The 23,357-nt window shown below is 36.5% G+C and overlaps 4 protein-coding genes across 9 annotated transcripts; 3 read left to right on the forward strand and 1 right to left on the reverse strand.

Annotated features, from left to right (window-relative positions):
- Positions 1 to 2: 2 nt before the first annotated feature.
- Positions 3 to 7,080, reverse strand: LOC118449705 (ankyrin repeat and FYVE domain-containing protein 1). Of its 2 annotated transcripts, XM_035884577.2 has the most exons (14): positions 6,963 to 7,080; positions 6,796 to 6,877; positions 6,502 to 6,691; positions 6,316 to 6,425; positions 5,995 to 6,254; positions 5,760 to 5,909; positions 3,141 to 3,544; positions 2,338 to 3,051; positions 1,999 to 2,271; positions 1,477 to 1,918; positions 1,168 to 1,365; positions 779 to 1,019; positions 388 to 643; positions 3 to 308 (listed from the first exon to the last, which is right to left on the reverse strand). In XM_035884577.2, exons 2-14 carry the CDS (start codon positions 6,797 to 6,799, stop codon positions 179 to 181), a joined length of 3,372 nt encoding a protein of 1,123 aa, XP_035740470.2. In that variant the 5' UTR covers positions 6,800 to 6,877; positions 6,963 to 7,080; the 3' UTR covers positions 3 to 178. The 2 variants fall into 2 exon arrangements, with proteins under 2 accessions (XP_035740470.2, XP_035740469.2); XM_035884576.2 differs by having other exon boundaries at positions 6,796 to 7,074.
- LOC118449711 (uncharacterized) lies at positions 3,890 to 5,413 on the forward strand. Its single transcript, XM_035884595.2, has 3 exons — positions 3,890 to 4,558; positions 4,635 to 4,808; positions 4,891 to 5,413. The coding sequence occupies exons 1-3, from the start codon at positions 4,513 to 4,515 to the stop codon at positions 5,175 to 5,177; spliced, it is 507 nt and encodes a 168-aa protein (XP_035740488.2). The 5' UTR covers positions 3,890 to 4,512; the 3' UTR covers positions 5,178 to 5,413.
- A 343-nt stretch (positions 7,081 to 7,423) lies between the features above and the next one.
- On the forward strand, positions 7,424 to 9,258 carry Dak1 (cytidine/uridine monophosphate kinase Dak1). The gene is made up of 2 exons (XM_035884592.2): positions 7,424 to 8,293; positions 8,375 to 9,258. The coding sequence occupies exons 1-2, from the start codon at positions 7,934 to 7,936 to the stop codon at positions 8,651 to 8,653; spliced, it is 639 nt and encodes a 212-aa protein (XP_035740485.1). The 5' UTR covers positions 7,424 to 7,933; the 3' UTR covers positions 8,654 to 9,258.
- A 1,514-nt stretch (positions 9,259 to 10,772) lies between these two features.
- On the forward strand, positions 10,773 to 17,668 carry LOC118449706 (nose resistant to fluoxetine protein 6). 5 transcript variants are annotated; one of them, XM_035884584.2, is made up of 11 exons: positions 10,774 to 11,454; positions 13,055 to 13,266; positions 14,047 to 14,267; positions 14,341 to 14,432; positions 14,519 to 14,736; positions 14,837 to 15,003; positions 15,157 to 15,325; positions 15,397 to 15,729; positions 15,800 to 15,989; positions 16,130 to 16,290; positions 16,495 to 17,668. In XM_035884584.2, the coding sequence occupies exons 1-11, from the start codon at positions 11,187 to 11,189 to the stop codon at positions 16,966 to 16,968; spliced, it is 2,505 nt and encodes an 834-aa protein (XP_035740477.2). In that variant the 5' UTR covers positions 10,774 to 11,186; the 3' UTR covers positions 16,969 to 17,668. The 5 variants fall into 5 exon arrangements, with proteins under 5 accessions (XP_085517854.1, XP_035740477.2, XP_085517852.1 ...); XM_085661726.1 differs by having other exon boundaries at positions 10,775 to 11,454; positions 14,543 to 14,736; XM_085661725.1 differs by having other exon boundaries at positions 10,776 to 11,454; positions 16,148 to 16,290.
- The last annotated feature ends 5,689 nt before the right edge of the window (positions 17,669 to 23,357 follow it).

Here is a 23,357-nt window from a genome sequence, read left to right on the forward strand (position 1 = left end):
ATAATTTGGAAATTGTTTTAACAAATTTTTACTATTAATAAAGTAGTACAATAAAAAGTAGATATTATTAATGACATAGAATTACACAGACTTTTAGTTTAACATCTGTACTTTTAAAGGCAGATGGAATGACACTTGGTTCCTTTTTATGTTAATTTTGATTTATTATGATCCTTACTCATTCTGCTCCTATTTGCAATACATCAAAGCATACTGCACATACACGTACAGGCTTATTTAACCCAAATTTCAAAATGGGAACATCTTGACCCGAACATTTACTACATAGGATTCTACCGCAGTGCCGACTAGAATAAGAAAATGATAGCATAGTAAAAAGATAAGGAATAATTTCACGTTGTTTCGACAAAATAAGATAATTCTTACCAATGATGTTTACGCATAGTTATAGAAAACTTTGTGCCACACTCCAAACATAGATCTTTATCCGCCCATGGTGCTTCTTGCGTTAAAGAATCTAATAATCTGTATAACAATTGCTTTGTTGCAACTTGATAATTAAAAATTGTGATACCATCCTTGTTCATTGAACCGAGACAAGCCCCAGAGCGTACTAATGTTCGACATAAATTACCATTACCTTTCATATAGGCAATCAATAGCGGTGTATTTCCATCTAAATCTGAAATGGAAGTATTCTAACAATATTATGCGTATAAGAAGTATATGTACATAATACTTAGATCTCAATAATCGATTAATTGTAATCTCAAATAATTATTTAAAATCATTAATCTAAAATAAAAATTATTCTTACCAGCATTATTGACCGGATATTGTGACATACACTCTAAAAAGAGTTCGCATATAGTTGCAGCATTATCTCTTCCGCATCTAGCTAATTCGTGCAAAGGATTTCTACCTTTAAGATTTACTGCTTCCGCATCCAAAGTACATTCTGTTAATAATGTTCTTACAACTGAAACATGACCTTCTCTAACGGCCACGTGTAATGCATTATCGCCATCTGCATTTACTGCATCAAAATTAATATTGTTCTAAAAGAAAAATAGAGATAGATATATAAATATATGCATACATATATGTATATATGAATTTACGGATAATATTTTTTACATAAAATATGCTCGTCGCAATTGATATAGCACTTGAATAATATTAAATATTAACGAAAAATATATTTACGTGCAATAGCGCAGACACAACTGTAGCGTGTCCAGCTTTTGCCGCAGCGTGTAGTGCTGTATTTCTATTTGCATCTGTATCATTAACACGTGCTTCAGCTAAAATCAAACTTCGCACCAACATTTCATTTCCAGAAATGGCAGCAAGATGGAGTGGTGGCGTTTGTGTAACATCGTGTACTCTAGAATTTACATCTACCTATAAAAAAAATAAATTCAGATTCTGTATCAATTTGTCCTTCTTTATGTACTTCATGATGTTTCTGTCATAATTTCAATCTCATTGTACTCATAAATAGCATGTATATACCTGTATAGAAAGTAAAAACAAAATGCTTTCCATATCTCCTTTTTGTATAGCAGTGTGTAAAAAGTTTCTTCCTTTATTATCATATTGTTCTGCAGCTTTTGGTAATCTTTCTAGTATTGCCTGTGCCGCTTTATTGTTACGAACAGTTAAAGCTGCCGCGAATGGCGTTAATCCTTTTTTATCTCTCTTATTTAAATCTATATTAGGATGACACAATAACAATGATATTATTTGTGAATGCTGATTTTGTATCGCTACATGAACAGGAGTTTTTCCTTCTGCGTCACGAGTATTCACATCGGCTCCATGCTCGATAAGAGTCTGAACAACTTGTTCAAGACCCCATTGGCAACACAAATGCAACGGAGTACATTCATCCTTTGCCTCATCTCCTCCGGCGCCATTTGGTCCTGGACGCCTGGGAGCGTTCAAATCGCAGCCACTATAAGAATCAATATTTTCAATGAAGAACAATGTTTCTACGTTAATCTCATAAACAATACTTTTATGTCCATGATATACCTTCTTATGAGAAATTGTGCAATGTCTTCTTTATTTTCATCGATTGCCCTGTGTAATAAAGTTTGTAAACATCCATCCGGCCCAGGACCCCAGCAATCGGCATCTGCTCCATGTTTAACTAAAATAGAAGCAGTATCTTCTTGATCCGAATCCAATGCATCCCATAATGGGCATCCTACTGACGTATCTACTCCCCGCCTACAAAGGGCTTCAACCACCTCGCTAAGTCTGCAGTGCACGCAAAGTTGCAACGGCGTCTCACCATTAGCTGTCCTATTAATATAACCTTTAGTAAATATAAATATATTCTCGAATTGGCCTGTAACCAATGTCACTTACTTTACATTCATTTCTGCATCATTTTCTAACAAAAAAATTGCCGTCGCTGAGTCTTCCTTTAATATTGATTGATGTAGCAATGTTAGTCCTTCTTCGTTGCGCTGATTCACATTGGCTCCAGCTTTTATCAAAGCTAATACAATATCTTTGCCCTTCTTAAATGGAGCTTTTATTGCTAAGCTTAAAGGCGTTTCCTTTGCTTTGTTCTTTAAATTTAATTGTAAATTTGCACCTTTAGCATTCAATAATTCTTCTACAATGTCTAAATAAAAATGTGAAACTGCAATATGTATGGGCGCATCTTCGGTGGTAAGTGTGACCATGTCCGTCGGTATGCCATGTTGCAAAAGGACTTTTGTTAATTGTTTAGAACCTATTTTGCAAGCCTCATGTAAAATTGTGTAACCATCATTATTGGTTTTTGTTAAGCTATCTTTGCAATATTCGGTTAAGAATAAGGCAGCTTCTTCTTTATTTTCTCTGATTAAAACATGTAAAAGAGTATCACCTGTATCCTTATAAACAGGATTAGGTGTCGCTTCTCTGAGTAAAAGTTCCTTAGCAAAAAATGATTTGAACGGATCTATCTTCATTGCTAAACATAATGGAGTATCGTCTTTGTTAGTTCTAGCGTCCAAATTTATATTTTTGGATGCAACTAATAAATTAAATATTGGCTTGTTTTTCTCAGAGATACAACTATGTAATGCAGTCCTAAAAGATCAAATAAATAAATCAATGATATTCATAAATAATATTTATAAGAGTCCAATAGAGTAAATATATAATTTATTATTAATTACCATCCTCTTTGATCGTGTAAATTGGGATCTATTCCAGCTTGAAGTAATTTAGAAGCAACAGCTACAATATTTTCAGTGTCATGTTTGGTTACTAAATGCAATGCAGTGCACCCTTCAAATTCTTTGTAATCATTCAGATTTTTCATATTATCAGTAAATCTAATAGGCTCGCATAATTTCTGAGTACTTCCATTGTTCTCTAATTGTTCAATGATGAACTGAGCAGAATACGAGTCACCTTTTAAAATAGCATTCTCAAGTAAAGAAAGACCTCGTGAATCTTTAGCCGTAAGATTTGCACCATGTTCAACCAAGGTTCGTGCTAATGAGGGCTGACGTGCTTTCAGAGCTACTTCCAATGCTGTTTCCCCTTTTTGATCAACTACATTAACTGCTTTGGGAAGCTAAACAGATAAACGGGCAGATAAAGTTTTATTTTCTTTTAAAAAAATTTTCTGAAATATGATATTTTCCAAACTATAGAATAAAACAAAAATATTAAAAGATAAAAGAAAAATCATTATTAATTTTATGAGAATGAGTCATGCGATTAGGAACGATTAAATAATTAGTTTAATTGTATAATATAATTAACGTTGTTGTCTCAATAAAAGCTTTTTACGATCGATAATTGAATATTTCAATATTAATCGTCAATCGTTGTTCAAACATTAGTAACGCTACACTGTTAGGCGGAAACGTATATATTTTTGAAAAGTTTGAGAACCACTGTTCGAGAGTAGTCATACAGGAAGGCAGAGAATTGGTCACGGAGGAAGCGTAGAGATTACTTTCCGATATGAATACGCGACGATATACGGGCAAATCAAAAAGAATACGGAGATGATGTTGTAGTAAATGATACGGTTCTTTAACCGCGGTTGTTTCTCTATATGTGGCAAATATAACTTAATTTTCAAGATAAAAATGTATAGGAAAGAAATTATTTTACGGTACAACGAATTAAGAAAATAAATAAAGTAAATATCGATCTAGTGTATATTGTGCAACAAGCATGCATTGCTCATTTAATTCGTTTTAATTCCATTCAATTCGTTTTGAATTGGTGAACTTAAAAGGTGCAGTTTCAAAGTGCATCGATTCAATGTCAACATAACCGTAAAATAAGGGAATCGATTGTCGTGTTTTTTGGACATTTTTGGAGTATAATATATATATATATCTTAAGAATGTACTGCTTTGGTAATATTAGTCCTCCGAGCATCGAATGAAATACAAAAGAACGTATGATAAAGTATTCGTTTCGAAATACATTCCTATTTTTTTGTTCTTTTTCTTTTTCTGGCAAATGATAACTGTTTGCCAGAGCGAATGATTTTATTTTATTTTCTGCTTAAAACATTTTTTTAAGATGCGAGTGGAAAGTTCGTTAATTCAATTAGTCACTATATTTTTATGTAAGTAAAACTTTTTTAACATATACTTATTGTAAATAGATTTTTGCAAAACGTCTCTAATTATGTGTATTTCTAGACATTTTAAAAACAAAGGCAGAAGGCATTATGTGCTACCGTTGTGTAGCAATATTTTCAGGATATGATGCATCGGAACAACTTTGTTCCCAATTCAATGGAAATAAAACATTTCAAGTTTCTTGTCCTACGTCAACATTTTGTGTAAAAAAAACTATCTATTATAAATCACAAAGTATGTCTACTTGTTAAAAAGGCAAATATTAAAAGGTCAAATGATTAAGTATTACGTTTAATCCTATTTGACGCTGTTTCAGCATCTATGGTTAAAACAGTTCAAAGAGACTGTGCCACTCAAAGGTACTTATCTAAATCTTACGATTATGAAAAACGTGAATGGTACGATACGGAGGAAGTAATAAAAACGGTTTACAAAGAGGGCTGTGCCAATGGCGAGGACAGAGGAGCAACTGGTAGACCACCCGAATATTGCTACTGCAATTCTGATTTTTGTAATTTTTCTCCCTCAAATAAGATAGTAAATCCGACTATTGTCTCTCTATCGGCGCTATTTTTATTATTTGTTAAATTCTTACATGTTTAACAGAAATGGTAATTGAATTTTATAATGGAAATATTTTAATGCAAATATTTTAATGCATATAGCGGTATAGCATCAATATTTAGACATTGTTACGCGTAAAGTGTAATTTCAGAGAAAAATATCTATATTTTACGAGATATTCAATGGATTTTTTTATCATGCAACAGTATTCAATGCAAATGAGTGCGCTTACATTCAAGAATGTACTTCTGATATTGTATTTATACAAATTTACATAAAAATAGATATTAATACTTTTGTGATATCATTGTGTTAAGGAAATATTTAAATACGTTGAAGAGAATCAAAATCTCATATATATCACGTTGAACAACAATTTAACAATAACGAAAAGAATTTTATCTCTATCAAGGATACTGTTTTATTTACAATTTGCATATTATTTAATATACTTCGCGAATAATTTAATTTATCCTTTAAATATTAACCCGATAGATATATTTTTAACACTCACCCACTTTATCATAGCATATATTTCCTAATTTGCTGTACGGTTAAGCATATTAATTTTCTTATAACGAATGAGTGGAAAGTAATTAAATAAAAAAAAATGTTCCTTACCTCTGCATTATTTTCAACCAAATACAAAAATACAACGTCCTCCCTTATTAAACGAACTGCCGAATGTAAAGGGTATGTGCTTTTGGCTTGTAATAATTTATATAATAAAGAACCAGGCATCTCTTTGAAATCATCTCCCGTTAGGTCTTCCTGTAAATAAAATTTTCAACTTAATTATCGTTTTCTATATATAGAAATATTTCTATAGGTTTTCTCAAAAAAATACTTTACCCACCCAATGTGCAGAAATCAAAGAACTACAATGATCTCTGAGCTTTTGTACGGCCAATTCTTCGGCTGCTACATACAATCGAACACAATCTTTAAGACCGACAACGCCAATCAAATACTTTTCACATTGCTCAACCAATTCTGATAATTGAAAAGATGAAGCAGCCCTCATTAAGTCTAATGTTAAATTTTCTTGGGAAACCTTTCCTGTGTAAATCCATTTCAATAAAACTAATCCTACATGTGTATCTAGACTGCTCCAATCTGTAAAAGGTTTGCCATATTTAGGATAATTTCTGAAATTTATTGATTTCATTCGCATTACCTAATACTGGTGTACCAGCAAGAATAGAATCACCAAAGAAGTCACTGCGAGCAGATAGTACAAATTTATGAGCTGGTATTTCTTGATCCGCCAATTTAATGGTAATGTCACTAAAATTAAGAAATGAAATTATTAATGACTCCTTTGACTTGTCATAGGATACAAAATATTTATATATATATATACCTGTAGTTATGTTGATTGTACAAAGATGCTACCGTCGTTAAAAGCCGGCCAACAAATCCATTTTCTTGTTTATTTGCAGTTGCAATAGCATATTCACGCTGTAGTTCTGCATTTGCATTATACAAATTGACATATTGTTCTCGCAATAAACACAAATGTTGTTGCCATTTTTGTGCCTCTGTAGTATCTTCTAAAATGCAAATTAAATATTTCCGGTACGTTAATTCCCTCACGTAAAAGTATACATAGTAGATATTTAATGTTATTTAAAAAATTATGTTTTCATAAACCCACCCATAATCTTCCGTGTAATTGTTTAAAATGACCTTAAACGTAGGGCAAATCTCTCGATTGACGGCATCCACAGGCCGCTTATCTATGTAAGTTTGATTCTATAATGAGTATATACATATAAAAAAAAAAAAAACTGTAAAATTTGATTTTTGAAATAGATCACATACGGCGACGCAAAGACGAAAAAAAAAACGCGAGAAAGGGACAATTCATTAAATATCCGCCCACACTATTTACTGCATCTGTCAGTCGCATTCATCGGCGCAACTATCTGATAAACCTAATGCCACACGAATGATAGAAAAAGTTCCTATATTTGTCCCTCTATCTAACGACAGACGAAATGATCTATTTGAGAAACGACATCGATGATGTAATTATGAACTATTATTAAAGTATTTAACGTTAATGAATAAATTTTAATTCTTAAGTACTTCTTAAGCCAATATCATTATTGCTCTGCATTCACTCCGAATTAAAATTAACTTATGTATAGCTTTAATAAATAAAAATCAATCATCGTGATTTTACTACACGATTATACTGATGTCATTGATTATTTACCATTGCAATTTTCTTTTCTTCATAATAAGAAAAAAAAAATTATTGTACCATTACAAGGAGATATTTAAAATATTGTGAACGAAGTATACAACAGTATTCGTTCATACTTTCAAGATGCTAACGCTAACGGATTTGTGAATAATATAATTTGCGTATTCAAGCTGTGGCAAAAACAATTGATGAGCGAATTTAAGGCGAAGGAGAAGTACCATTATCCAAGGAATATAAATGACAAACGTTAAAGCATATAACCTCTCGTTTTTAATGGCCGTACATTGGATTTTGATGCCTTCGTACACGGTATTACAAACCAAAGAAAGATTTAAGAATGATTGATTCAATTTTTTAATTTTATTATCCATTTTGAAACAATACGAAAACGTAAAATAACATCGAGTAAAATCGTTGTTATTATTATTATTATTAAATAATTCGCCTTTTTGGACGAAGTTTTGGATTCTTGAAGAGTTAGCCATGTCGTTTGCCAAGAAAGACAATTTAAAAAATGGCGCCGGCAAGTCTCTGGTATAAAAGATAGTCGGTTCCTTTTGGTCAGAAAGTTCTGCCATATTTTATGTTCAAGATATACGCAGCTGGATTGCGACATTCAGTAATGTCTGCGGTACAAAAATTCGAAGTTTTGTTTGTGTTAGGTGGGCCAGGTGCAGGTAAAGGTACGTTATGTCGTCTTTTATCCGAGAAGTATGGTTATGTTCACTTGTCGGCCGGTGATCTCTTACGAGAAGAGAGAACAAAGCCCGGTTCGAAATTTGGCGAGCTTATCGAGAATCATCTTAAAAATGGAAGCATTGTTCCGGTGGAAATTACTTGTTCTCTACTGAATCGTGCCATGGAAGTATCTGAGGCATCGAAAAAAAGATTTCTCATCGATGGTTTTCCACGAAACGAAGATAATTTAACTGGTTGGAACAAGGTACGCTTTTGATCTTTTTATAAGACGACTTTTTTCTGACAGCTAGAGCTCGTTACTAATATCTGTATTTTTTTGCGATAGGTCATGTCCGATAAGGTGCTCCTGAAAGGAGTTCTATTCTGTCAATGTTCCGAAGAAGTTTGTACTCAGAGATGTCTTGATCGTGGAATCAAAGGTAGCGGGCGTAGCGACGACAATTCAGAAACCCTTATAAAGAGGCACGAAAGTTACATAAACAATACATTACCGATAATAGAGCATTATGAAAAGCAGGGCCTGGTATATAAGTTCGATTCTATGAAAGCACCATTGGAAGTATTGAAAGATGTAGAAGAATTTTTACCTACCATAGAATGGTAAATAAGAGGACATGTTATTATTACATGGAAAGAAATAACCGTACACGGTCAATACTTAGTCTTAGTTGCTATATATCGATCATTGATTTTATAAGCCTCTGTTAATTAATAATATTGTTATTAATAATATTTACGAAGAGAAAAAATATATGCTTGACATATTATGAGAAAAAATTATATTACCTTTATACAATATATTTTTATCAATTGGTATTTTAGGAATATTTTATCAAGATTATATTATAATTGCGTAATTTTAGAACGATATGCTCACTAGAAATTATACGATCTCCATGTAACATTCCTTGATGCGTATTATTGTACAATTCTATAGGGAAAGAATGTGGGAACAAGAGAAAAGTGCTTTTGTTTAAATTGTTTGACGATGATAAGATCGTATAGAATTATAAATTCTTCGATACTGAGATGTATACATAAAAACGAGATATTGTTATAGTACATAAATATTTTTAAAAAATGTTACCGGAACGTCAAGTATGAGATATACTTGACAGAAGGACATATAATGATGTAGCGTTGGTACTGATAAATTAGCAAATTATAAAAATGGGTATGGAAATTATATATTATGGTGGTAAAGATTTAACAACGATTTCATTTCTTTTTCTTTATTTTTCTTTTTATTTATTTATTTATTTATTTTTACGACCTCCAGGAATACAACAAGTATGAAATAATTATGGAAGGTGAGAAGACGAACTGAAATCTTAGAGGTCATCGACGTCTCTAAGGTGTAAATCGAATTATATAGCGATAACCGGGCATGTTTAAGCGTCCTCATTAATATTATGATGAATATTAATCGGTCAAAAAGAGAAAGGAAACTATGTAAGAAGCGAATACACAGGACGGGTGTGAACGAATACGACGTAGCGTGGCTCCTTGCTCGTACCTTCATTGTACGTATCTATCTTCTATGATTACCGTTAATTTCAAGCTCGATGCATTGATATCGACGATAATGGATATTATCCGTTTTTTCCAACGTGAATAACGATAACGATAGGACTTTCTTTGAGGTCGTTGTAATCTATAACCGAGATTTTTGTGCGTCATTCCAAGTAACTCCATAAAATTTTCACGTTTTTTTTTTGTTCGCGTCCGGATTTCGAAACCAGTTTCTTTTTTTTTTTTTTTTTCCTTTTATCCACAACTTTCTCGTACTGTTCCGTTCGAAATTTCATGTCGCGCGTTCCTACACCAACCACCAACTGGCGACCCGCTTTCAATGGCTTCGTCGTCATCAAATTATTGTACCTATGAGATATATAAGAAACATAGAATTTTGCCTCTTTCGATCTTTAGCTTCAATACTTGATTGACAACCTTTCGCACAACTTTTGCTTTTTCTTCCGCGCTACCCCCTCTTCTCTAATCCCCCCTTTTCTCTAATCTTTTCTCAAATGACAGCTAAGTGTCGTATTTTTTAAAGGAAAATGTTGACAGGTCATAACGACGAGTTTCTTACGTACGTAACGACGTACTCTCTTGCATCGACGAATGCATTAAATTGTGCGCCTCATTAACAGGACGTTGACATTTACTCGAGTAAACATCGTCCTGAATCACCGATAACGTTGTTCCGCCTATCGATTAACGATAATACTTTTGTAATTTTTATCTCGTCCGATTAAGATCTCAAGTTTCTCCTTCGGGTACACATGAATCGAACAGTTTTATTTTACAAAAATAATATCGAGTAAGAAGAAGAAAAATGTAGCTTGGAAGAAAAAAAGTGGAAGATAAAAAATTTTTTATTCTACAAATATTTTCGTTTTCTATGTTCTATCGTTCGATCATCATCGAGTATTATCTTGGAAGATGGATTAAAGTTCGTCATTTAGATTTTTTATTAGTCCTAACGTTCATAAGAGATCATAAATAAATAAATAAATAAATGAAATTAATCTCTGATTGGAAATCAAATCAGGAATGAAAGGATTATCGTCGATTTAGGAAGGTGACCAAATTCTCGTTCTCTCTGGTCCGGGAGAGAGAGAGAGAGAAACAGAGAGAGATAGAGAGAGAGAGAGAGAGAGTATCGGCAAGACCAAGAGCAAGACCAAGATCAAGAGCAAGAGCGAGAGCGAGAGCAAGAGTAGTAAGAGTAGCTGCCGGTAGTAGAGGTTCGTGTAAGAAGTATAATCTTCGTTACATCGATAAGAGGAGACGCGATACCGTCGGTCGAGCCGAGGTCTCTTACGAGAGCCGAGCACTCCCCCGAAGCAGCAACTTGCTCCTCCTCGTTAGCTCGTCGTTGTCCAATATATAAGTGAACCGTCGATTGACAGTACGTACAGTCTACGTTTTGCCGTGTTTCTCTCGTTCATGCGGATTTACGCGCGCTCACATTGTAGCGTTCACGCATCTAGCGCGGTCCCTCGCGACGGTTTTCTACGATAGGGTCGATACATTTTTCGATTCTCGTCGATGATCCTCGAATTTCATTCTTCCACAATTCCATTCTTATACGTACGCTCGACGTACGCGGAAAGCTCTTTGAAAAGATAAAGATGGGTGTCCTTCGACTCGTCAACCCTCGTCGATTCGCACGATTATCTCTTTCAATTAATCTTCCCGTTTCTTTCTTCGCCTTTCTTATATTTATTTTCACGATAGTTTCGAACGTACAAGCAGGTCTCTCGATCAAACCAGAAACTGTCCTTTTAAACGTTTTCACGCAGCCCTTTAAGCCTACCAAATGGAGTACCAACGAGTGTCAGCGAGACAGCGCCATCTACTTGGAGGAACTCGCGCGTTACACACCGTGGGCTTTGAAGAGTGAGTAAATATAAAGTAAAATATCGAAAATGATAAAATTCTGTGCAACAGAGCGTTGTTCTACAGAGCGATCTAGAGAGATCATTTGGAATCCTCGAAAACGTATCGTCCTTGAAACAGTTTTTTTCCTTCTATTACTTTCTCGAATCTATTCAATCGAAAGACATTGAATAAGACATTAATAAAAAAGTGAAGAAAGAAATATTTAGATGTTTGATAATATTATTATGATAGATGTTATTAATTATCGTGAAATATCCATAGATAGAAGGTAAGGTTCGTGTTAACGGGGAAAAGAGATGTGCTTGTAAAGCGCACCGATCTGTATAAGTTAACGCACGCGCCTTTACGCCTTTCCTTTTTCTTTTCTTAATTTTCCGATAGATCCACGAGTGGAGCTCCGTGTTACCGTAAAGACGCGCACGCTGTCACGGTAAACGGCCGCTCGTTGCGCTTCTTTTTCCTCTCTTTACCATCGGCCTATCTCCTGATCGATGCTTCTACGAAAATCTATGATCATTTATCACGGTCATTCTCGCGTAAGAAACAACTGGCATGTGTATGAAACGGTTGTAATCGGTTTCTGCGTCAGTCGAGAAACGAAGTGGGTCAATAAGAAGTAACTATGGTGCCGATGACCGTCCTTGTGTATCAGGGTTTATCTGTTTCACTCGATATTAGATAATCGATCGATTTCCCCTACAGCTCTCTCTCTCTCTCTCTCTCTCTCTCTCTCTCTCTCTCTCTCTCTCTCTCTCTCTCTCTGTTCCTCTCTCTTCTTAATTCTCAAAGCAATGAAGACGACATTCGAGCGTTTTAATTCCTCGTTTATTCTACAATCGGAATTTCTTTGATCAAGCTCGATGTGCATCGAAGCTCGATTACGAAAAATGACCTTCAATGATTATGTAACATCGAGATTACGCATCCGTTGATTTAACAGTATTAGCAGCCAAGATTTATACCCGTTCCGAGCTTTTTATATATTCTTTCATCGATAAATTAATTCGGTAATGTCACTTTCGAAAGAACGACAATACCATTGTTTATTTTATTTTTCCATTTCTATCTTTGAACTTTACCGGGATCTATTACGAAAGCACATTTGTCGATACGCAAATTGTAATGTAAATAAGGAAAGCGCTTTATCGTTTGAAATAGTTTCTCGCATTTATATTCGACTAATACTTGATCACGTAACGCCGTTAACTTATCGCTTGCGAAAACTTCATCGGTTCGGTTTGGAAATGTATCTGGCATTGAATCACCCTAATCGTACATGCACATTTATATATATATGCGTTTTACGTTGTTGGTGAATTCTTTTCTCGATCCACACGATGCTTTGTCACAATCGATGCGAGTCGAATGTATTAGGAATAGATGAATATTATAAAACTTTTCGATCATCGTTATAACGTTATAATCAGTTTTCACTGATTGTTGATCGAAATATCAAGAAGGTTTAAGGAAAATTTCTTATCTCTTCGTAACGTTACTTTTTCATATATTTATTAATGTCGACTCGATTGAAATCGTACATCACTTTCGAATCGTGTTTATTTCGAAAACCACTTTGACTCGTTTTCTTATTTTTTAGTGTACGACGCATCTGTCAAAATCCCATCTGGTATCATTACTGGAAATTATAAACAGTTGGGCAATTACGACGAATGTCTGCAGGTTAAGAGCGATCACGGAATTTCCGGTCAGTCTTGTAGTGCCACCATACAATTCGAAGTAGCCGAGGATAATGGTGCATCCAGAGAATTGGACTTTGGTGACTTGCTCGTGAACGTTGCCGTCGCATCTGTAAGTTTTTCTATATTAGAACCAAAGAAATACCTCCTCCTCCTATTCTCTCTTCGTTCCTTCTTTCGAAAATATTATGTATTTGTTCGCAAAAGTTGTCTCTTTGGAAAGATTTTTGTAATTTCGATGAGAGTATTTATCGCGAGTGAGTAGAAATAGGAAGCAAAAGTGAAATACGACGGAATATAATACAAATGAGAGAGTTCGCGCGGGTAATCTTATTCGATTGAGTAATCGATAATGTTTCAATAAATCATTCCTCGCGAACTCTTAGACGCGACCTTGCTGACTGCATCGCGTGTAGTTTCGACGCGTGAACGTAAACACATGATAGAAGTGCTCATGCTTTTTGTTCTTTTTTTTTCTAAATTTTCTCAAATGGAGAGAGCGAGAGAGAGAGAGAGAGAGAGAGGGAGAGGGAGAAAGAGAGAGAGAGAGAGAGAAAGAGAGAGGGAGAGAAAGAGAGACGGAGAGAGAGAGAGAATATAGGAAGAACACTCCAAGGCTTCACTCAATTGACGATAGAGACGACATAGAGTCGTAGCGTCTGTAAACACAATGAACTCCATGCTTCGAAGGTTCCTTTTGTTCTCGTTGCGAGCGAGCAAAAAATAACTATCTAATAATGCAGTTGCGCTTGCATCGAGTAACATTTAAATATCATGGATAAACTAAAATGAACATCGGTGCAACCTAGACCTTCGCATTGTGTGACCATTTCTTTATCGGCATAGCCAAGATCGTTTACTTTTATTTCTTCTTTTTTTCCTTTCATCTTAGAATGCAACAAAATGGCGCTCGGGCAATACGATCATTTACGAATGGATGTGGTGCGTACCATCGAGTTGCAATCATTCCGAAGTACAAGAGTTCTTGGAAATCACTTTGGATCCTTTAAAAGTCGAAGGTCGTGTCGATTTCGTTATAAACGTTCCAATCAAGTCCTGTCGTACTTTGGAAACCGAGCAAACAACGTTTGATCCGTCCGATTGGGTTTACATGTAAATAAATGAATTATAATTTTTACTTTAGCGACCGTACCGATCGCAGATTTTTCATTTGATAAAATTACAGATCGATTCTCGTTATCTTTTCGCTGATCATTATCGCTAGTACGACTTTCGATATCGCACGTAGAGGACATTCGAGTACATTGAATCCAAAAGGTGAGTTTTATCTCTCATCGTTAATTGAGTTTTATATTACATCGCGGCTTATTCCTCTTTTTTTTTCCTTCCTTCCTTCCTTCAAGCGAGATCTCACGTGTTTCTTTCAGGTAAAGAATATATTTTATTCAGCAGCTTCTCCTTTTATACGAATTGCAAGAATCTTTTCAATACCGACAGACATCAAGATTCCATCGCTTGTTTGGACGGATTGCGTTTTCTAAGTATATGCTGGATCATTTACGGTCATACTTATTACATGGAGGTCATGGGTATTAATATGGATCTGACGCAAGTTCCAAAGGTGAGTTTAGATTCATCTGGGAATTATGAAAGAGAGAAAAAGAAAGTGAACGAATCCATTGAATTACTCTTAACGTTACCTCGATCTATCCTCGTATTAGATGCACGAAAGTTGGAGTAAGATGTTGGTACTGAATGGAAACATGGTCACTGACACGTTTTTCCTTCTCAGCGGAGTTCTCCTTGCTTATACCGAAATAATAAAAAAGGAAAAAAATTCTAACTGGAAGTTGGACGTTATCGGTCTTTATCTTCATCGTTATTCAAGGTATCGATACTTGAAGGAGTACGTAGATTAAGTAAAATGTGCAAAGCCTAAAAAGAGGAAAAGGGAATAGGAAAAGAAACATATATATATGTGTAAATATAAGATAAAAGAAAGGAAGAAAAGAAAGCAATTCGAATACGTTCTTTCGCGCAGATTAACACCGGCGTACGCAATGATGATCGGCTTTTATGCCACTATATATAGCAAATTCGGAAGTGGTCCACATTGGGACGCCTGGGTCGGTTCCAATCGAGATTATTGCCGTGAAAATTGGTGGACCAATCTCCTCTACGTTAATAACTACGTTAACGTTTCCGACATGGTAAATCCGAAAGAAAATCTTTTTCCTTTTTCAACGATTAACTCTCGTTTAAAGCCTTATCAAAATTTTAGTGCATGTCCCAATCATGGTATCTGGCCACAGACATGCAATTGATCTGGTTATCCCCGATCTTCCTTTACCCGATGCTCAAGCCAGCTCGAAGAATATTTTTCTGGATCGTCATTGGTTTTGCCTTTGTATTATCGATGATCCTACCATTCGCTGTGACTTTTATCCATCGATATACCGCGACGATGTTCTATTATAAGGAACAACAGGACGTGGCCAACGTATTCCTGTACGTTTACACGAGAGTTTACACCAGAGCCGGGCCTTATATAATCGGTCTAGCACTTGGCTATCTATTGGCCAAAAGACGTTCTTACGATGTTAAATTACGTAAGGTGAGTAAACGACTTTGCGCGAATCGGACCCAATCAAAGATTTAAATATGCGCGACTTTGCCCTATATAGCCCTATATAGTGTCCGGATGGTTGATCGCCATTGCTGTAGGACTGTCAGCCGTTCTTGGAGCACGAGAGATGTATTTCGATAAGCACCCTTACAACAGATTAGAGGCTAGCTTCTACGCCGGCATGCACAGACACGCGTTCGCTCTTGCCGTATCTTGGATCATATTCTCAAGTGTCTATGGATATGCAGGTAATCGTAGATCAAACCTGTTTATATATAAAAGATGATTCATGTGATGTAATAAAGAAGTCGGTCTAACGATAATTTCAAGTACAGTCATGTCGGCAATATTGAGACCGTAGAGCAATGAAAAGAAAGAATTACGATAGGTGAATCGATTTGCGAAGGTCCACTCGGAGAATTCCTTTCTTGGCGAGGCTGGACACCTCTGAGCAGATTGACTTACAGCGCTTACCTTTGTCATTACGTCTTTCTATTGTCCCGAGCCGGAAGTGTGCGCACCACCGGCGATTTAACTTCGATGAGCGTGGTAAGCATGTGCGATCTTCTGCGATTAATTTTATTAAAGAGAACGAACATACTTAGGTATAATAACGTTCGCTTATTTACTATTTATTATGATCCGACGTAAAGTCGCACACATCTTTGAATCTACTATCATATTTCTATCTATTATATTTTTTTTTCTTCTCAGACGATTGATCGATGATTCTTTTCTTTTTTTTTTTCTCAGATGTACGCTTTCCTCGGTAATCTATCTTTTACTATGGCGCTTTCCGTACTCTGGAGTCTTTCCTTTGAGATACCCTTCATGATACTGGATCGAACGTATCTATCTCGCAAGAAGAAAACGTCTTGCTTCCTTTCGAAGGATGATAGCGCGAAAGTGTTCGGTTCGACGGACTCGAAGAAGGAAATATACAGAACAATCGAGGATTCTTCGTCGTCTACGGTGGCTGAGATTTATAAGAATGTTACGAACAGTGATAACATTCGTTCCATCTGTGATTCGGAGGAGACCGTCGATTATTACGTAATCGACCAAGAGGAAAGGAATAAAGGGGCGATTTCATCCGAAGGTAGGATGGAAGACGAAAATTGTGGTGATTGCATTTACGTTATCGGTGCCTCTGAGGTCGACGACAACAGAAATACGTTTGATAGATCGGAGCTGGAGGAGGGACGAACTAGGACAGAACGGATATGATCTCTACTTCCATATTTTTTAATTCATGATCGACGCGTTTCTTTTCACTAAAATTTTTTTTCGATAAAACGTTGATATCTAATGAGACCAGATACGATGTATTTGTGTATTGCATTTTGTTGTAGGTCTCTTACGATAGATAATCACGTTCTCTTTCACCGCGATAATCTTAATATCGATGGCCGATCCCTGACTTATCTATACTATCGATAAAATAATCTATAAGTAATTCGACAAATACATTGTATAATATCTTAAGTCCGTGCGCTTCGACGACAAAATATGCTTTTTACGCTTGACCTTTAGATTCGGAGTGTCTCGTTAGTTTTAGCTAACTATTTCACATTCGGATTGGACGAAGTAACAAACGTCAAGTGATATTCATTTAATTGTTTGCATCTACCTCTTTTCCGTGTTATGTATACAGGAACATTTAAAGTATGTACTTACTTAGACGCACAGGAAACACCCGAACCGTCGGCCCGATAAATAGTACCAATGGCCAAAGTATATAATATTTCTCCTTACGTTTGTTTCTTTAAACGCGTTATTCGTTTACTATCTTCGAATACTATACAATTTGACGTCTATCCATGAATAACGATGATATTTAGGTGCGTTACTTAAATGTCCCAATCTGTAAATACACTGTACAGTACTAGATAATTATTATAATATACATCGTACGTATTATCTATTAGATTGATCGCGTCCGCACATTATTCCGAGTAAAGTTTCGTCGAGATATGCGTAGCATCGATTGATTAAAAATAATCGATTATTTCGTGCACCTTCTTCTTTCGTTCGATTAGCCCGTCGGGCCGATTGAAATATAAAAAACAAAAAGAAAGTGCTCCCTTTATTTCTCTCCCTGCCATAAAAGTAAAATATATTTTACTTTTACGTTCAATCTTTGGCGTACTCGGTAACGAATTTAAATGTCCAAATCGTCACCGAACCTCCTCGTTATTTATTTAAGCCACCGTTTTCACATCTCCCCTTTTAACTCGCCGTCGACGACGAGAGAGTTTATCCTCTCTTCGGTGGAGGCTTAAGCGGACTAAACTAAGTCGAGAAAATGACAATGCAACGCCTGTCCTATTCGCGGAAGTAATCGATACGTCGAGAAAGTCTTTCGAAAATGATTTTCTATGTTCTTTGGATACGATTTTTTCGAACAGCAATCTCATTGTACATTTCTTCTATCATTTCGTTCAATTTACTAAATGATGTAATTAACGATATCTGTTTTCTTCGATCGAAAGAATAATCGAAAGTCGAAAATCAAAAATCGCAAATTGAGTCGATGAATTGAGTAACACGTACTATATATTATTTCTAATATTATGACGTAGGGCCGTTTAATAAAGCAATGGAAAATAATAGGGCATACGGAAGAGAGATGTTTCAGCACGCGCAGAAAACACCCTTGGGGTTAATGTTTACTCCGTGGGAAAAGAAAAGAGTCGCTATGCCGATCTCTAAGATTATTTTGCAAAGCATCAATAGCGTTATCGCCCATGAACTTAGTCGTCTTATAATCAAGCTAAATGGACGATCATAATAAGGCATCATTCTGAGGGTTAACGTCGAGGAGACAGTGTCGCGTCTTCATCACGTAAATTGGTTACGCGACTGGATATCTGTCGTGGCGCAATCCAAACGCAACCCCCCGCCCTCCCAAGGCATCCCGCAGCGACGGAACAGAAAGGGAGTAAATTTCAGGTTTTTTTTCTCTCTTCGTGGGTTACCATCGACGTGTGGTCGACATCTGGGATAGTCGGGGCACGTTTTTCCGCAATGCGAACGTAACTACGACGGATCTCCGACTGTGGAAAAGACCATCTCTTTCGACTAGCATCATCCCCCTATCATTCCATAGTCATTGCTATGATCGTCTGCTTAATGCGAATTAAGGATAAACGTATATTTTTGCTTTTCACGCGTTATTAGTACGGACAATGACAGCGAACCCGTTTCAGGACTATGGACTATTTTAGCCTAAAGATTATCATTCCTATCAGAAAGATATAGAAAGCATAATTATCTTTTTTTATCGAAAAGGAAAAGGAACGAGTACTGACATCGAATAAGAGTTTCTTGTCAAACTCTCCTCGTGAGAAAGAGATTTTACAAAGCTAAAAGTATTTACTTGTTCGAGCTCTATTAGAGAAAACTAATTCGTATGTCATCGCATCGATACAGAAGAAAAGTATCCGAGCACTTAAACTTTTCCGCGATCCTTCAAAAGTGCAAGTGAGGATAGCATACAAGAAAAGGCTAGATCCCTTCCTGTAAAATGGGTGCTCGACTCTAGGCGCCAGTCTCTTTTTACCGAATTGCACGACTGACAGTGCATGACGATTTACGATTTTTCTTCGACTTTCTTTCTATCGTTGCGCAACGAGTGGAAGAGAAAGAGAAAAAGAGAGAGAGAGAGAGAGAGAGAGAGAGAGAGAGAGAGAGAGGACGAGTCTCTGACCGCGCTGACGTAGGTAGTTGAAAAGTCTCCTTCGTCCTCATGTGCAAGCACTTGAGGCGCCTCACCCCCACCCTCTTTTCTTTATAAGCGCCTCTTCGTCTTTTATCTCCTTCGCACCCATCGCTACGAAGATAATAAACTTTCTTCCTTTTTCGCACAGCGATGGCGCGATAATAGACTTGGCATTCTTCATACCTTCTTTAATGTTAAACGCTAATTCTACCAAGTATTTACGGGCATATATATATATATATATATATATATATATATATATATATATTAACTTATTAATTAAAATGTGAAATAAAGTAAGAATATGACAGGGTAAACTTGCGACATAATCTTTCCTCCATTTTACATTTTGGAGAGACATTTTTTGTATATTTTTTAAGTAGTTATGCGAAACGGTGGGCTAATTCGTTGACAGCGATTCGAAGGCGTCGCGTGACGATTTATTGACAATGATGTACCGTGACAGGCTCGGCGAGCTAGACTTTTTGCCATCTTGAGAGGCACTACCCTGGGAAAAAGGCAGATAAAGCCACTTAAAGCTCCACCGAACTCGGAGCGAACGCCCGGTATATTCGTGTGCGGCGTACTGCCTCTCTATTTTCAGCTCTTTTTGCCGCTAATTAGAGCCATTCTAGAGCAGAACGGAATGAATTTTTATCGGTTTATTTCTCTCTTTCTCTTTCTCTCTCTCTCTCCCTCTCTCTCTCTCTGTCTCTCGAAAACACTCGAAGTCATGAGGCGCATGCATTTCAAGCGCGATCCACTCTTTGAGTTTTCGACTAATCGTTAATCTAATTCTTAATTAGATGAGACCTTCAAATGTCTGCGAATAATAGTAATAAGAAAAAAAATATTTGTTAGCTAATTAAAAAAAGATATGCTATATTAACGTCTAAGGAATATAAAAAATATACGCATAATATTAACGTGAAGTGTATCAACTACTCTCATTTTCCCTTTTAGCATAGAATTTTTCCTAAAAAAATCTTTTTATTTTTTACGATCCGTAGGTAATACCGAAGGTCTTGCGAGTGTCAAGAAGATTGTTTACGAATCAACGGGACTGAGAATTTACAAAGGAAGACAGATCGGGTCGTTAAAAAATGATTTAAGCACAGATCTTCTCGGAAGGAAATACTCCTTTTTTTTCTTCCTCTTCTTCTTCTCCTCCTCCCACGTAGTATTGTGTTTATGTATCCGACACGTACGAAGACGCGTTACATTTTCGACTTTACATCGCATATCGTTTTCCTCTTTCTTAGCAGCTTCTTCGGCTACCGAAGAACCGTCGGTCGTCGGCGTTTCTTGTAATACGATACCTTTCAAATTTTTATTAACTCAAATTAGGGATACGTTCGCTCAGATACGTAACAACGAGCTACTGTGCATTCTTCGAGATCTTAAGGATTCTTCTGTTTTTATTACTTTCGATACGAAATATGACCATTGTCGTATTTCTTTTTCTATGCAACTATTTCGTCTTAAATTCTAATAATGTCAACTATTCTTCTATGCTCATCAATGATGATTATTTGAAAAAGTTCAATTGTTACAAATTTCTAAGATTCTTTCTAAGATGGCACGTGCGTGGAGCAGACACGGTCCGTTCGTTTTATGAATGAACACCGGGTTACGACAGAGCAAAGGAGAGATCGTAGTAAGCAAAATCCAAAAGGGAGAAGTTGGTGGCAGTGACGATGGTAGTAATAGTAGTTGTAGTAGTAGTAGTAGCCTGGCCTTTCTTAACGAGCCTGCGGTAGCTCATGATATACAGAAGACACGTGCACGTAGTCGAGTATTTACATCCCCTTTGGTTCGTCGCACCGGAACGGAAGACTGAAACAGAAGGCTCAAGCTTTGAACGGAAGAAGAAGAAGAAGAAGAAGAAGAAGAAGAACCAAGCCTCTTCGATAACTGCTTCCTTTCTTGATGAACTCAGCTTTCGAGTTAGTTACTTTCACAAATGATAATCCTCGTTTCCATTTTGATCTAAGTTTTCCTTTACTTTTGATATAAGAAAGCATCTCTTAAGGGAATTTACAAAAAGATCTGTTTATATTGATATTAGTATAAAGAGAAGATTTAAAAGAGAGGAAGAGAAAGAGAGAGAGAGAGAGAGAAAGAGAGAAATTTTTCGTCAAAAGAAATTAACCGAGCTGGGATCGACGATCAATCCGCTGATATATCTCCTACGTTTGATTTTGCTATAAGGACGATGGCTTATTTAGAAGAGTATTATTTTTCTCAGATTCGATCACTTACTAACAATTGTCTCGATTAGTTCATCATCACGCGGTATATTTTTTTCTTTTTTGGCTGCCTCTCAAATTTGTTTTCTCTCGACTTTCTCGATATCGAAGAGCAACAACATCGAGTCGACTACGTTCGCGTTTCTATAGAAGCCTCCATTAATACCCGGTAACGCAATAAACTATATTTAGGGGGCGGCATGGCGTACGCGCGGTATGATTTGATATCTCGTGAAACGCCACATGGCCCCCTGAATTTCTCCCTTCGCTTCTTGCCTCTTTCTCTCTCTCTCTCTCTCTCTCTCTCTCTCTCTCTGCCTCTCTCACGGATTTTACCGTTTACTTCGGTCTCCTGACTCCTCCTCGGTTCTCCGTTAAGTAATTAATTTTTTAATCGACCGCCGAAGAAATGCGTTGTGATATCGACTACCTTTTTTTTTATCGCTAGCTCATGCACGAAAGAAAGAGAGACGTATATAAATCGATAAAAATTCCAAAATAGTAGTAGATAAGCTCTTTTACATTTCACAAATACGATTATTAATTAAGAAATCAACGAAAGAAACATCCGTTTTTTGTCAAATATTGTTGTTAAGGAGAGAGTTAGAATTGAGAGAAAGAAGAAAAGGGAGAAGGAAGCACGTGTCATCGACGGAAAAATAAATAAATTTCGGTAGCTGTGCAGAGAGAAAGCACAGAAACATGGAGCATCGAAAGAGCGCGCGCGCGTGTGTATGCGAGAGAGAGAAAAAGAGAGAGAGAGAGAGAGAGAGAGAGAGAGAGAGAGAGAGAGAGAGCATAGTCGAACCTCCTGTTTGCGTCCATCGGTGCTGCTATTCGAGAAGGAAAAAATGGCCTACTTAACGGCGAGAATAATAATTAGTCAAGGTGTCGATGTATCGTTAGACTTCCGGAAACGACGAGCCACGAGGCCGGCACGCGTGCTTTGTGTATTCCTTCGATAAACATATTTTTCCCTAAACATTCTCCAACGTCATAGCAAACGAGTGACCTAATTATTAGTACGTTAAAATATTCATTGATTCTCCTAATTATCAGGACCAACAGGCGATCCTGATAAACACAACAATATTTATACGAGCCAATGAGTTGTTTCAATCGTTATTAATTAATTATATAATAACATACGAAGAAAATTTCGTTCTCGGTTCTCGCAGAGAATGTAGGAATGAAAAGAAGAACATTATAAATCATGCTGGAATGGTTTCTGCGGTTTTCCAGAGCTGACACGTACGGTGGGAGCGATTAGAAGCGATTAGAGGCGATTAGAGGTGTTCTGGATTGCGTCGCGGTAACGCAAAAGTGACTACGCACCCCTGGACTACAACTAGCTGCCTTTCAAGAAGCGAGAGTAAGAGCATCAGCCCCTTTTACACCCCCGGAAAAGCAGAAACCGAACCTCTCTCTCTCTCTTGCTCTTTCAAGGGGACCGCTGTTCCGATTGCTGTGAAAGAGCTGATTCGACTACGCCATTCATCTTCGGCCCCTCCTTTGTTCCTCTTACCCAAACTATCACGATTATTGCTTTATTACTTAATTTAATGAATGATGGAAAGTAGGCGCCTACTCCAACAATTTATTTTCCCACTTATACTTGAGGCTTTTCCTGTGATCTTGATCAAAAT

Source organism: Vespa mandarinia, chromosome 15 (genome assembly GCF_050613455.1).
Source record: "Vespa mandarinia isolate Hongniang chromosome 15, ASM5061345v1, whole genome shotgun sequence".
Lineage (NCBI taxonomy): Eukaryota > Metazoa > Arthropoda > Insecta > Hymenoptera > Vespidae > Vespa > Vespa mandarinia.

Coding starts and splice junctions, on each gene's coding strand:
- LOC118449711 (XM_035884595.2), top strand. CDS start 4,513: ATGCGAGTGGAAAGTTCGTTAATTCAATTAGTCACTATATTTTTAT. Junction 4,559..4,634: donor ATTAGTCACTATATTTTTAT/GTAAGTAAAACT, acceptor GTGTATTTCTAG/ACATTTTAAAAACAAAGGCA. Junction 4,809..4,890: donor TATCTATTATAAATCACAAA/GTATGTCTACTT, acceptor ACGCTGTTTCAG/CATCTATGGTTAAAACAGTT.
- LOC118449705 (XM_035884577.2), bottom strand. Junction 5,910..5,994: donor CTTTGATTTCTGCACATTGG/GTGGGTAAAGTA, acceptor TTTTATTTACAG/GAAGACCTAACGGGAGATGA. Junction 1,020..1,167: donor TTGTGTCTGCGCTATTGCAC/GTAAATATATTT, acceptor TTTTTCTTTTAG/AACAATATTAATTTTGATGC.
- Dak1 (XM_035884592.2), top strand. CDS start 7,934: ATGTTCAAGATATACGCAGCTGGATTGCGACATTCAGTAATGTCTGCG. Junction 8,294..8,374: donor ATTTAACTGGTTGGAACAAG/GTACGCTTTTGA, acceptor TTTTTGCGATAG/GTCATGTCCGATAAGGTGCT.
- LOC118449706 (XM_035884584.2), top strand. CDS start 11,187: ATGGGTGTCCTTCGACTCGTCAACCCTCGTCGATTCGCACGATTATCT. Junction 14,268..14,340: donor CCGTCCGATTGGGTTTACAT/GTAAATAAATGA, acceptor ATAAAATTACAG/ATCGATTCTCGTTATCTTTT. Junction 15,990..16,129: donor AAGTGTCTATGGATATGCAG/GTAATCGTAGAT, acceptor GAATTACGATAG/GTGAATCGATTTGCGAAGGT.